The following is a 14,632-nucleotide window of genomic DNA, read 5'->3' as shown; positions in this document are numbered from 1 at the left end:
AAGGGTTGACAGTGGTAAAAAGAAGAGGAGAAAAAACAGAGAAAAAATGAAAAAAGAAATGAAATCTCTAACTGATGAAAATAAAAAGCTCTTAAGGAAATTGGCAAAATACAAACAGAGGCTAAATAGATTGAAAAAAGCCAAAGTATTGGACCTAACGCCCAGGAAGAAAATTGAAAAACTATTGAACGGACAAAAGTGTTCTAATGAAGTAAAAAAACAGCTTTTATTTTCTGAAGTCTTGCAAATGCAAGCTAAAAGTAATTTTGCCAAAGAAAGAAAACTCAGCCATAAAAGGCTAATGGTAAAATCTCTCAGTGGGAAAATTGTTAAAAAATACAAGCTGTCCCATAAAGTAGCATCCTTAACTTCCTGGAGGACTCAGATCAGTGGTCAAGAATGGACCGCTGGAGTTCATTTAGTAAGAAAAAGAGACTTATTAAAAAAAGTCAAACTACGCCAGGATGTATTGACATTCCTGGAAGATGATGAAAACAGCAGGCAATGCCCTGGAAAAAAAGATACGATAACAAGGTCAAAAACTAAAAAGCAGAAAAGGGAGTTGAACGACTCACTAAAAAACTTGTATACAAAATTTATATCATGCTATGAGGAACATAACAAAATAAGCTATTCTCATTTCTGCCGATTAAGGCCGTTTTGGATTGTCATTCCTCACTGCAGGTCAAGGGAAACTTGTCTCTGCAAAATCCATACTAACATGAGCCTTATTGTTTCAAAAATGAACACGCTAAAGATGATCAGAGAAAGAACGCCTGAAGACCTAATAAAGAACATTACTTGTGAAAATGAATATTTAAAGGAGAAATGTTTGGAGAAAAAATGCATGGAGTGTAAGGGAAACAAGGTAGCATTTTTAGATTACAATGAAGAGGACAGTGTCACTTTATATCAATGGGTTGACAAGAAAGTTGAAGTGCAGATGAAAGGCAGAAAAAAGATTTGCAAGAAAACAACAAAGGAAGAAATAACTTGTTCTAAGAAAAAACTGAAAATTTTGTTTCAAAGCATGTTTGATAAATTTGTTCAGCATGTTAATAACATAATTCATCAACACCATGCTGTCAGACAAATAAAGAAGACCTTAAAAGAAAATGAAGCTTTCTTGCATATAGATTTCTCAGAGAATTATAATTGCAAATTTGGCCAAGAGATCCAGTCATTTCACTTTGGAGGAAGCAGAGATCAAGTTTCAATGCACACCTCTGTACTGTATTACCATGGCATAAATGGAACTGTCAGCCAGACTCTGTGCACATTATCTGAAAACAGAAGACATGATTCTGTCGCCATTTGTGGCCACCTAGTACCTATTTTCACGGAGATAAAAAAGTATGTTCCGAATCTGGAAAAAGTTCATTTTTTGAGTGATGGCCCGACCAATCAGTACAGGAACAGGAAGATGTTTGTTTTAGCTGCTAAATTTATAGCGAGAGAACTAAATGTAGAGACATTGCATTGGCACTTCTCCGAGGCCAACCATGGGAAAGGTGCCCCAGATGGGGTTGGTGGGGTCCTTAAGCGAACTGCAGACTGTGTTGTAGCTCGGGGTAAAGACATTCCCAGTATTGATGCTTTGATACGAGTGCTAGAACAAAACTGTAAAGGAGTTCATCTCTTCAAAGTAGATACTGAAGATATCTTGAAATTAGATACAGAATTCCATGGTTTAGAACTACCAAAATTTAAGGGGATTTTGAAAGTCCACGAAATAGCCTGGAGTAGAAAAATGAAAGATGAAATCTCAGCTAGACGACTCTCTTGTCTTCTATGTGAAGCCAATCAAGAATGCGACCACTATGAGATTGGGAAGATAATGATTCAAACCCCCAAATGTATCCTTTGGAAATTAGTATACATAGGATTTTACTGTTTCAATTTACCTGTTAGGGGCCTAAATGTTTTACTGTCTACTTTTTCATATAAATTACTGTTCGATTAACTACCTTTACAACTGTTCCAATTTATTTGTTTTCTGTATTTTGTTTTGGTTTTTCCTACTATTGTTTAAGACACACTCAGTTTTTATCCAAGCATATTAAAGTAGCATGATTATTTGAATGTTTTCCTTAACCAGTTTTTCAGGTGATAAAAACCATGATGGAGAAGGAGGTGATGACAATGTCTGCACTAATCTACCTGCTAAGTGTATCCTTTTTAATTTGTTTTGTTGGATTTTTATTTTGCTAATTTATTACTTTTCTCAAAGGAACAGATGAATAATTTTACAAGTTACAACAGTTTCATTGAGCTATTAGAAGGCTTGTACTTATAAATATATTTAAAGAAAGATCTTTTCACCACACTATGATGTTTTTGGCTGTATTACATACGTTGATTGGTGGCTGAAAGTCACGTTTTGCTGGCCATGCCAGCTGTCATCGTAATTTGGGGACCGAGCAGGTTTTTACAGGCCGGGGCCGCAAAATCAGCTGTCCGCTTACTTACTTAAAACATGAATGCATTTTAAATACACAATCAAAATCCATAGCATTGCAATAGAATTGTGTTATTGTCACCGTTGCCTAGCAACTACGGTATTTATTTTTATTTTCGCTGATTCCTTAAATTATTTCTTCACATAACCTTAAAGTTGTAGTTGTGTTGACTCAGTGTGCATTATTTTAGTGGTGAATAGTGGTAATAGGGTATAGTGTGGTGAAAAATAGCGTTCGTACCACGGACCAAAATGGTTTTGCAGCTCTCGATCGATTTAAGTTCTCGACTTCGTCTCGAACTTAAAAACTATCTCGAGCCGGCAAAACCTCATTTTCGGCCCTTGGTACGAAATATACTATTGAAAAATGGTATCTGAATGAGGTTCTCTAGAATACATAATTCTGTGATTCTCATCCCCCTGTGATAACCTCAAAATTTACTGCTAAAGGTCTATCCCTCAGCTCCATGGACATCAGCTCCATGGACTCCATGGTCAATTTAATGACCACGGAGCTGAGTAAATGTCCACGGAGCTGAGGGTTTTAGCTTTTCATATATAAACTATGGGTTTTTTGGTGTAATTTACATTGATTACACCAAATAAGTTATAGTAAATAAGTTACCTACGAGACTTCAGTTATTATTTATAAAATTTTTAAATACAACAACTTATTTACTTTCCAAATACAAAAACGCATTGATTTTCCTTCACTGTTTTACAGCTAAGAAACAGAAGACATTCCGGAAGAAAAAGCCAATATACTCTGCCATATACAGTGATTCGGATTCTGATCCAGATAACCCTCCAGAGCTCAATGTGAAAACCAATGACTTTGTTGTCGTTAAAGTGTTCGGGAAAAAAACCTTGAACTTCTATGCAGGTTGTGTCACAAAATGTTTCAATAACGGGGGTTACCAGATAAGATTCATGCGAAGGTGCACTGACACTAAAAACAAATTCTTTTTTTCCAGTGAGCCTGAAGCATCAGTTACCAAAGATGAGGTTGTTGCTACTTTGGAGCAACCAGATTTAATAAATTCTAGAGGCCAGTACGTTTTCAAACAATTGCCTGAGAATTACAAGTTATTAGGTTAGCTTTCAAGTAGTAGGCCTATTTAGCTGAAGCTTCTTGAATTTTATATCCTGTTATAAAGACTTGTTACCTATGTATGTAGTTTCAGTAAACATTAAATGAGTTCTTAATTTATTGCTTAGTTTTGATTTAGCCTCCCAAATGATGAATGTTTTATAAATTACATAAACTTGAGTACGCCAATTTAAACAGATTTGTTGCGCTTCCCTGCTTTAATGATTTTAATGACGAAGCACTTAAAAAGAATTTAAAAACATTGTTTGTAAGCATTAGATAATAAACTTTTAACATTACATAAAAATACTAAGAATATCAACATTTTTACCCAATTGAAGAGCAAACGCATGTTACGTCTCTACTCCGTGGACATGTCACAACTCCGTGGAAACAAAAAAAAAATATATATTTTTTTCTTTTAAATAAGTAGAAAAGCTTGTGTTTCAAAATGCCTAGGCCAGGGTTACCTAGTGAGATTTATGAAAAGGTGTACTGACACCAAAAACAAATTCGTCTTTTCAACCGAGCCAGAGGCTTGTGTCAGTAATGATGAAGTATTATCTATTTTGAAAGAGCCTTCTTTGTTAAACTCCAGAGGGTTGTATGTATTTGAAAACCCACCCCAACAATATAAATTGTTGAACTAAATCATTAATAGTTTGTTGCTGTACTCATTAAGCTTACACTTGACGGAATAGTTTTATTTTCCTGATGCTGTGGTTGTCCCAGTAGAGTTCTTAAATATGTTCTTACTTATTCTTCAAATTTTATAAACATAAGAGCCTTTACTTTTACAAAGTATTTCTTTTACTTTCAATAAATGTGTAATTATTTTAATTGTGTGTATAGTTTTATTAATTTCCCTAAAACATCAGGTCCGTGGACATTGCGGTCATGTCCGTGGACACTTATAAATAAAAACATTAATTTAAGCAAAAAATGGACAAGTATCATCTGGGCGAGCTATATGGTCTAAATAATGAATATTAGTTGAACACAAACTGATTACTAAAAATTAAAAAATTAAAATTTTATAATTTTGTTTTTTGCCTTGTCGAATTCGACGTTTTGTGGAGAATGACCCATTTAAGTTAATTCCACATTTAACGGAAAAACAGGCTATCACCGTACCGAAAATTGCAATTCGCTGCCAGCTAGCACAACCTTTCTAGCCTGGATGTCGTCCGAACCTGCTCCCGTTGGAGCGAAGACACACTACCTGTGGTCTTCATACAGGACCCTGCTCTACAATTCAGAACGTACAGGGAGGACAACATACTTGTACTACAGACTGCGAGGTTTGTAAGGAACGAACACAGTTCTATCACAATCCCGAAATTTAGACCACAGTAACCTTAACCCGGACTTGACAAAATGATGGTGGGTCATTCCACATGAATTCAACCAAAAATAAAATTGTTTTGAACCTGACCTATTTAGAATTTTATAATTTTTTGTAGGCTTGTTCTACTTATAAAGCAGGTAAAAAATACAAAGTTTTACATTTTTCTGAGTTACCGTGTTTGAGTTACGGTTGTTTTAAAAAACGCAAAAAAGGAGAAGCTGCCAAATCCAGCTTACAGAGGCATAACAGTGAACACATTTTAACCCCAGAGCAGCTATTTCAGTTTTCTGTTGACAACATCACTGGAATTGATTTTGAATACTGCACAAATGATGATTATGCAGAGGCTGAGACGAAACTTTTTTCAAGGTTTAAAGAATCAAAAGCAATTGAAGGGACTCAAAAACTCCATACATTTACACCATTGTCAAAAAACAATATTCTTGCAAAGCCCTATTTTTCTAGCTCAAAACATCAAACAGAAACTACAACAACCATTGACTACTTAACACCAACAGATATAGAAAATATAGAGTCAGGTTATGTCACAGTCTTATGAGTATGTTTTATCTATGGTCTTATATGAGGAATCTTGGTGGCTAGCTTGCATTCTTGAAAAAAGTGATGTTAATGAATTCAAAGTCAGCTTTCTACATTCTTAGGTCCAGCACCTTCACTTTACTACCCCAAGGCAAGTGACACATTAATAATACCAAGCAACACATTCCTTCAATTAGTTCATCCAGTGACACCAACAGGAAGAGTATATTTTTTGAGTAAAACTGAAAACTGAAACATATGCTCTAGAAAGATTTTTGAAAACATAGAAAAATCCATTTTTGAAACGTTATCGGAGTATGGAGGTTTAGTGAGATGTAAATTAACGAAACTGTAAATATACTATGAACTTGTTTATAGTCTCTAATGCTAGTGAAAATTAACAATAGTCTAAGTTAGTATGGATATTTTAACAACAGTAAATGGATATTTTGTTTTCTTGGAAGAAGTACCAACCGCATGTAACCAATTGTTAAGGATGAAAAAGTTTCAAATAAAAGAAGTTTTTACCAAGAGCACTTCTTGTCAGGTAAACTTGTTCTGCATGTTACTTAATCCTTTAAAATACTCTAAGAAAATGATGGAATATTTTAATTTCTACAATACTAAGATAAAATAAAATACTTAGTTTTACTTCCGGCTGTGAATTTTGTGTTCAAAATCTGGGTTTTAGATGTAAAGATTTTTTTTTAGATTTATAAAAACATGTTAACACTTAAAAAAAAAAAATACAATCAAGGAAATGGAGGCATGTAGTATGTCAAATTAAAGCCAAAGAAAACAACACAAATTTGGGCTCTCTAGGTCTAATAGTTCTTAAGCTGTGAATTTTTTAAGATTGTGAACTTGTGCTTTTTTTGCGTTTTTGAACAACCGTAACTCAAAAACGGTAACTCAGAAAAAATTGAACCTTTGTTGTATTTTTTATGTACTATTATATGTATAACATGTATACCAAAAATCATCAACTTTTGAAATATGAAGGTTCAAACCATTGGTTGAATTCATGTGGAATGACCCTGGTGGGGGTAGAGTCCCATAAGTAAAGTTGACTGTTTTATGTGCTCTTTTTTTGTGAGTTTTTTCAGTGAAATACACTTTGTTTAATTTGGTCTAGAAAATGTGTAAAAAATTTCTGATTACTTTAATAGCCTTGTGGAAAAGGGTAACACAATAAATTACAAGTAAGTGATGAAATATTAAATAAATTTCCTGGAAGAACAGGTAGCTAGCAAAAAAGATTATCTTATCATTCTGGATAAGCTGGACTCAGTGTTAGCTCAAAGGTCAAGTCAGAGCTCCTTATCTCGTCTGGTGACTGGCGACTTCCTCGTTATGATTGCTAAATGTAAACAAACCATTATCTAAAGAACACTTAAATAAATTTGGATTGGATGACCCAAGTTTTGGAGAAGACTCAGAATGTGATTCTCCATGGTCCAAAAGGATTTAACGGTCAAAATAGACACCTTAAAATTTTGACGTTATACAGAATAAAAGCCGTATTAAATGAGGAGAGAGGATTGTCTTATTTATTTGGAATTATGGAAGTCGCAACAATAGGAGTGGAAAGTTACTGGGCTAAGTAAACCCCTCCTCACTCCAAGACGATTCTCGTAACGGCCGCTGCCTCGCCAGGCACTAGTGTCGGACCTTGAGCGGGGTGGGGGAAGCCAAGAGCAAGCAGCAACGGAGAGTTCAGTGAGTCAGTCTCGTCCTAGCCACCAGCGAAGTAAGACACATCCTTCCCGGTGAGTGTACTATCGTAGCTACACTTTACCGCTCTTACGTTCGCTTATACGTCCGTAGAAGACTTTTTGTTGGGTATGCTTTAGAAAAGCAATTAACCAAAAATATTAAGCGGGTGAAAGCAATAGGAAGAGATAGGCACATAATAAACAGTATTGGAAGTAGCATTGTAAGGAAATATAAAATTCAAAATGAAGCCAAAAAATGATAAACGATTCAAAATGATATAGAATTGAAATGAATCTATTATTCCTAGTTTTACAGCTATACCCGCAAAAATAACAAAAGTGATGACGACAGCTTTAAAACCTATAAGAAGAAAACATACAACACGGTAAAAGTTGTTGAAGCTAGACAGATAAAAAAAATCTTTGAAGGAGACGATGTTTCTATGCTACTTGGAAAAAAAGATTATGTAAAATGAGGGGGCGTAAAAAAACAAAGGAGACTTTAGCTAGACAACTTAAAAAATCTATACAAAAAAATCAGGAATGAAACCAACTGCAGCATTTCGTATACAACTTTTACAAGGTGTAGGCCGTGTTGGGTTGCCCCTCCAGCATCAAGAGATCGTGACACCTGTGCGTGTATTAAAAAAGAAAACGTAAATTTGTTGGTTTCTGCTTTGAAGAAAATGAATGCTATAGAATACAAGGATACTTCAGAACTTATAAAATCTGTAGTATGTTCTACTGAAAGTGAACAATGCATGACGAGCAAGTGCACCAAATGCAAATCATTAGAAATTTTATATACAACGGAAGACAAAAATGTTCATGTTAATTTCTTTAAATGGACTTCAATCAACTTAAATGGAAAAGAGAGTAATAAAAGAAAAATACCCCCGCCGCAGCAAACCTGCCGTCTAAGCGAATTTCCATTTGGCTGAATTGATTTTCAATCGATCTATTTAAATAACATTAGGTTTAACGAGTACCTAGGTTTGCTGCTACAAGGAAACTAATAAAGTGTGTGTTTTAAGTAAAATAATTATTGCTTAGTATAAAATGAATATAGGCTATTTTCCAAGTTTGATCAAAAGAGATCCATAAACAAGCAAACTACAACATTTTAAAATATTCTCCATAAGAATAACATGAGAATTTTAAATTTACAATTTTTTTAGTTTTCTCCGTAACCAATAACCGTACAAAAACACTTTGATATACTGAACTGTTTGTTTTTTTAAGCTCTTTAAGAAGGTTTAGAGAAAAATTGGGAAATTTTGTGTTTTGAGGGTCAAAAGTGAGAAAACCCAATTTTTACCCCATAAAACCCCCCATAAAACCCTGTTCCCATGGTCCGATCATGATGGATCGCGAACTCATTCAAGTTTATCCCGACTTACACCTTCAAACCAAATTTCATCAAAATCGGATAAAAATTACTCAAGTTATCGTGTTCACGGACACATATATATATATATATATATATACATATATAAAAATTTGAACGAATGGTGTTTTTGGCCTCTGGGGACATCAAAATGAAAAAGTAAATCGGTCCCGGGCCTAAGTCTTACCATGAGACCTACGGTAATAGCTACTTCCCTATAGGGAAATTCGCTAAAAGTGTCAAGCGAACAGTTAAGTCCACAATGTCAGCAAATTTAGCTGAAGTAAAACTTCTTCTCAAGTCACGAGTTAATATTGTAGTGTCTACTCTTCCTTATGGCCTTTACCACCATATTAAAAGACAGTTGTTTTAACTAAATATTTAACATATGTTGGTTTTATTATTATTAATTTTTGATTTGTAAACAGTTCAGTTTTTACATTGTTTTAATACAACTTTTAATTCATACAACTATTGATTTTTATCATTTACTTTATTGGTGAAGCCTTATAAGACAACATGAACATTAATGAAGATTTGGTTACCCAAGAAATAGCCAACTTGTCTATTAAAGTTCCTCAATTCTGGAAACCTGACCCAAAAATTTGGTTCGTTCAAATTGAAGCTCAATTTCGAAGATCACGAATTGTCTCAGATCAAGCCAAGTTCGACACGGTGGTAAGTTCTATTGACGCTGATATTCTCAAGTCTCTGAGATTGTCACAGATCCACCAGCAGAGAACAAATACATAGCAATAAAAACTAAATTAATTTCCTCGTATGATGAAAGTGACACAAAAAAAATACAAACCCTTCTGACAGGTATGGAACTTGGGGACCAAAAACCCTCGCAACTTCTGAGTAGAATGAGGTCACTGGCTCAGAATAAGGTGAGTGACGATTTTTTAAAAGCTCTTTGGTTGAAACAACTACCGATCAATGCTCAAACTACTCTTTCAATTTGTGATGAAAACTTATATAAACTTTCGGAGATGGCTGACAAAATTATTGATATCACAACTAATCATCTAAATTCCACTACCTCTGTTTCTTCCATAGAAACACAGGGTTCACGTATAACTAATCATGCACGTATAACACATCAGAATTGTCTAATGAAATTCAATCCATCTACAAAAACAATCTAAGTCAATCCAAATGTGTTTCTCACAACACACACACAAGGAAATCTTCTCCACAACAGTCTTTGTGTTACTATCACTTGAATTTTGGTGGACATGCTCGCAAATGCACACCTCCCTGTTTGTTATCTCAGTTACCTTTGGAACAGGAAAACTCCAAAACTTGCTTTTCAGCCAGTGAAATTAAAGACCAAACGTACATTATTGTTGAGCTTCAAGAACAATCAACAATCAAATCTAAACAAAAGCCAAACGTGTACAAATATGTTGCTGTATGTCAGCATGACTTAGTAACAGACTTGATGGGGAAGTAAAAGTTAATTTTCTTAGAATAGTTAACAGTAAATTACCTAACTCAAAACAGCTGTTTCGACTCGATGAAAACGACCATTCTGTCGTGATATTCGAGGAAATTAGATGTATTTTGAAGCCGTCTACTAAAGTATTAAGAGGCCAACGAGTATATTTCCGTTTTCCCACTGAGTTAGATGTTTTTGAAAAGTCTTAAATCTACTGTACTACATAATCAAACATTTAGTACACCCTTTATGAAGTGTGCCAATGAGGTGGGTTTTTATTTTTTGCCGCAGTTGAAACGCACTTTGACAAATTAGCCTATAGTAAGACAGATGAAAAAGACTTGTTGTCAACACTATAAGACTTATAAAAGACTGATAAGTTTGAGAATTGTTGTTTTTTATCTTAAGTGACAACTGCGTTTTATATTCATGCATTTTACATTTTCAAGTAACGTTCTTGTTAGATTTATTGCAGTCTGACAAAATTATACTCTACCGTACCTAATTATACTATGATTTATATGGGTTTGTTACCGTTAAGTTGTTTATATAAATAAATTTACATTCAAACAGATATGTGTGTTTATATTTTACCAAACTTTTAATTTTTGAATATATATATATATATTTATATATACTTATTCATTATAAAGTCTGTCATTTAAAGAAATGTCTTTCCTCTGGTCATTGCTGTCCTTCCTCTGGCATGCGATAATTAAAAAATATTTTATATATCCCGTAATAATGATTTTTATGAGTGCACCTTTTGAAGTAGTGTAGTACATAGTTAAATGTAATTGAAAATATAAAAAAATAATTTAAAAAAAATTTGATTGCCATTTTTTGTCTTAAAATTGACCTGTTTAGAAATATTCACCCAGATACCCTTGACCCGGAAAAAGTTCACTACAACCTCATCCTCAAAAAAACTACTACACCTGCAAAGACAAATAATCTTAAAAGAAAGGCCAAAGAAATCCGAGCTCATCTGAGCTATTTCGAGGTTAAGATGGGGCTTGAGAAAGTTCAGAAGTTTACCCGCGGAGAAATTGAAGTTGAAGACCAGTCATTATTTCAAGTGTGGAATTCCATCACGAATGAGCTTACCACCCTAAAAAGTGAAATTTCAGCGTCGGAGAAAGAAAACGAAACTCCATTTGACCCTTCTACAACTTCAACTCCGGATCCTAAACGGCCGTCAGCCCTAACACCTGCTGAAGAAGAGATTGTGGACGACGTGCTGGCCTTTCCAATCGACTTTAATGAAGACGGAAGTGACCAGGCCGGAATCGTCGAGGGCCGGATAATTGCAGACGGCAACTCTTCCGTGGACGAACAGGGTCTGCAGAACATCATTGTCAGCCTAGGATTTACCAACGCAGACCAAGGCATATCTATCGAGGTAGGTCCCGTTTAATAATTTTATTAAGTTACATTACACAGTAAATATAAGTAAAAAATGCAAGACTCATTTTAACATTCGTGCTGCAACTTAAAACAAATTAAGTAAAGTTAAGATAGCCTACACGGTTGAAAACGGGGAGCACATAAAGGTAACACCCCAACAACGTACCATCACGACAGCCTGACACCACACATTTATCCGATTTGGGGGTTGTCGTGGTGGCAAAGTTGTTGGGGCAGCAATTCATTGCTAACATGCAAGGCGGCGTGTTGGTGGTCGCATCTTAACAGCAAGCCCTTGAATACCACTGTTAGAAATTCATATCAACCACCTGTGTTCATTATAGTGAAATATTTTTTATCATCCAAGTTATTATGGTTAAACATGCCTATTGTTGCAGGTGTCTGTCACGGATATATTGGAGAGCATGCCTGAAAGCAATGTTCCTGAGCAGCCTGATCCTGAATTGATACGTGAACTCCCATCTGAGAACAACCAGCCATCATGCAGCCAAACAGAAACTACGAGCTCTGCAGGTAACTTAGAGGATTTATTCATTAGACATACTTTAGACCAACGCAACGAGATGATTAAGTTAAACATTCATATCTTTCTATTATCAACTCATAGTTTTTTTTTTACATTAAGATGCTTATTTGAAGTGTTATGTTTTTTACTTTTTATTTCGGGAATGCCCCTACCAGGAACATACACCACTCCATCAAAATGCTGTACATCCATTAGTATGCCATCACCTTTTAAAAGGTGCCTGCAATATCCCTCCCCGACATTAATCAAGAAAAAAGTCAAGAAGAGACCTAACACCAGCTGTGATTACGGGAGAAAGCTACAGACAGTACATGGAGGCAAGAGAAGCTAAGAAGAGGGAAAAGGAAGAAGAAAAGGAACGGCGGCGAATGATACGACAAGTAAAGAACACAATAAAACAAGAAGGAAGTAACAACAAACGACCGACAACAGCACCAGATGACAGTGACAGTGACTCCCAGGATGAAGAAATTCCCATTGTAACCCCTAAGGACCTTGAAAATCTGATGGCCAATAGCTGGGTCGTCGTCCCTTATGATGTGGAAGGGAAACAGCAATATTTTCCTGGCCAAATAAAAATCAATTACAAATGACAGAGCCGGAATAAAATTTCTTTGTAGTAAAGGAAACAAATTTATATGGCCTGATGAAGACGACTTCGACATTGACGTACCTTTGACAGACATTGTCCAAATTTGTGCACCCGCTGTGGAGAGACGTGGTTTCTTTTCATTCAAAGAAAAAGTTATGTCATAAGTTTCGTTCCCGTCAGTAGACATTTTTGTACATAGTGTATAATTTGTATATAAATGTATTTTTATTTTAAGTTTGTTGTAATTAATTTTGAAATAATTTTAAATTACACCCGCTGTGGAGGGACGTGGTTTCTTTTCATTCAAAGAAAGTTTTTCCAGAAAATGAATGATAAAACAAAGAAACAGAGGTACTTCGAAAAACTGAAAGCAGATCCAGAGCGTCTAGCTGCGTATCATGAAAAGGAAAGGCAAAGGCCAGATTTGCAGAAGAAATATAGGAAACAAGAAACGTTAAGAAAGCGTAAGCAAAGGGAAAAAAAGAAGGTAGGCCTAAATTCAGCACCCCCTAGGATACTAATACCTCTAATACCCTAATACTACCCTAATACTAGGGGGCGTATCCTAAATTCAGAACTTGGATCATTCAAACAACCTCAAAGTTTAGGGAAAGCTTTCAATAAATTTTAAAAAAATCTGCCCAAAAGCCCATCTAAAAAGCAAGCTGTTGTAAGAAAATTAATCAATGAATTCCCAGAGTTGTTGCAGTCAGCAAAGAAGCCTCTGTTTAGGAAAAAAAATACTTTCTGATGAAGATTGGCAGATTGTTACTAATTTTTATTGTAGAGAAGATATCAGCTATCAAGCTCCTGGTAAAAGGGATACTAAATCAGTAAAGGATCCAGAGACCAAAAAACGCAAACTTTTGCAGAAACGATACTTTGTAATGTCTGTAAAAGAGCTGTACCAACAGTTCATAGAAGAGACTAATTTGAGACATGTTAAGAAAACAGCTTTTTATAATTTAAGGCCCAAAAATGTTTTGCTGGTTTCAGACATACCACACACTGTTTGCATGTGTAAATACCATGCAAATTTCATTTATTTGTTAGAATCACTGATAAATACAGAGTAACGGAAACTGATTTCACCCCAAATGGTAGTGATGTAATAAGCCGGGCCGTTTGTAGTCTTAACAATGAGGAGTGCATGTTAAGCACCTGCATTAAATGTAAAGATGTGGATATTGAGCAGTTTTTGGTAGATAAGGATACTGAAGACTATGATCCTGAAAAAAAAATCAAATTGAAACAATGGTTAGACATTGAGAAAAGGCCTAGAATAACTGAATGTTATGGCACAGTTTCACTGTTGATCCTTGAAATAAAGAAGCAGCTTCCAGTGTTTAAAGTTCATTGCTTTGTGAAAAGAGTACAGGCTGATGAAACTGATATAAGGAGAAAGAAGGGCATACCTAGTTTTGGGGTTCTTCAAATCGATTTTGCTGAAAATGTTTCCATTATCTCACAAGATGAGATACAAAGCGCACACTGGTCACATGAACAAGTGACATTGTCCACTAGTTGTGCATGGGTTGGGGATAAAACCACTTCGTACACTGTTATCAGTGACGATTTGTCACATGGCAAATTATCCTTCAAGGTTTTTCTTTATAAAATAGTCACAGGTTTAAAAAATAGGTTTCCAAAACTTGAAGAACTGACTATTTTCTCAGACGGCCCCTCATCGCAGTTCAAGAACAAGTACACAGCTCATCTGCTATACTCACTGCAAAAAGATTTCAGCATAGATGTGGAATGGTTGTTCTTCGCACTATCACATGGCAAAGGAGCCGTAGATGCCATTGGGGGTGCACTCAAACGCAATGTTTGGCTTGCTATTAAATCTAGAAAGCGTCTGATCTCAAGTGCTTACGACTTTTATGTGTTGGGATTTCACTCATAATCTGCATATAACGAACCATACTTAGCAGAGATATGGTTCGTCATTAAGCCACACTTTTAAAAATGTCATGACCAGAAATAATATAACAGTTTCATTTAAAACTACAAACAAGCTCGGATCCTTATTGAAAGAGCGGCAACAAACGGATTCCACTGTTTATGACAAGTCTGGGGTTTACAAATTAAACTGTAGGGATTGCCC

The 14,632-nt window shown here is 35.3% G+C and overlaps 1 protein-coding gene across 1 annotated transcript; it reads left to right on the top strand.

The window, feature by feature from the left end:
- The first annotated feature begins 432 nt into the window (after window positions 1-432).
- On the top strand, window positions 433-12,526 carry LOC128984559 (uncharacterized). The gene is made up of 6 exons (XM_054403896.1): window positions 433-1,856; window positions 2,107-2,169; window positions 3,183-3,341; window positions 10,861-11,381; window positions 11,785-11,920; window positions 12,213-12,526. Exons 1-6 carry the CDS (start codon window positions 722-724, stop codon window positions 12,524-12,526), a joined length of 2,328 nt encoding a protein of 775 aa, XP_054259871.1. The 5' UTR covers window positions 433-721.
- The last annotated feature ends 2,106 nt before the right edge of the window (window positions 12,527-14,632 follow it).

The sequence above is a fragment of the Macrosteles quadrilineatus genome, unplaced genomic scaffold, assembly GCF_028750875.1.
Source record: "Macrosteles quadrilineatus isolate MER2022 unplaced genomic scaffold, UCM_ALF_1.0 Scaffold_2__2_contigs__length_208266976, whole genome shotgun sequence".
In the NCBI taxonomy this organism is placed as follows: domain Eukaryota; kingdom Metazoa; phylum Arthropoda; class Insecta; order Hemiptera; family Cicadellidae; genus Macrosteles; species Macrosteles quadrilineatus.
Note: the sequence above shows the minus strand (reverse complement) of the source record. Positions and strands in the feature narration are given on the sequence as shown.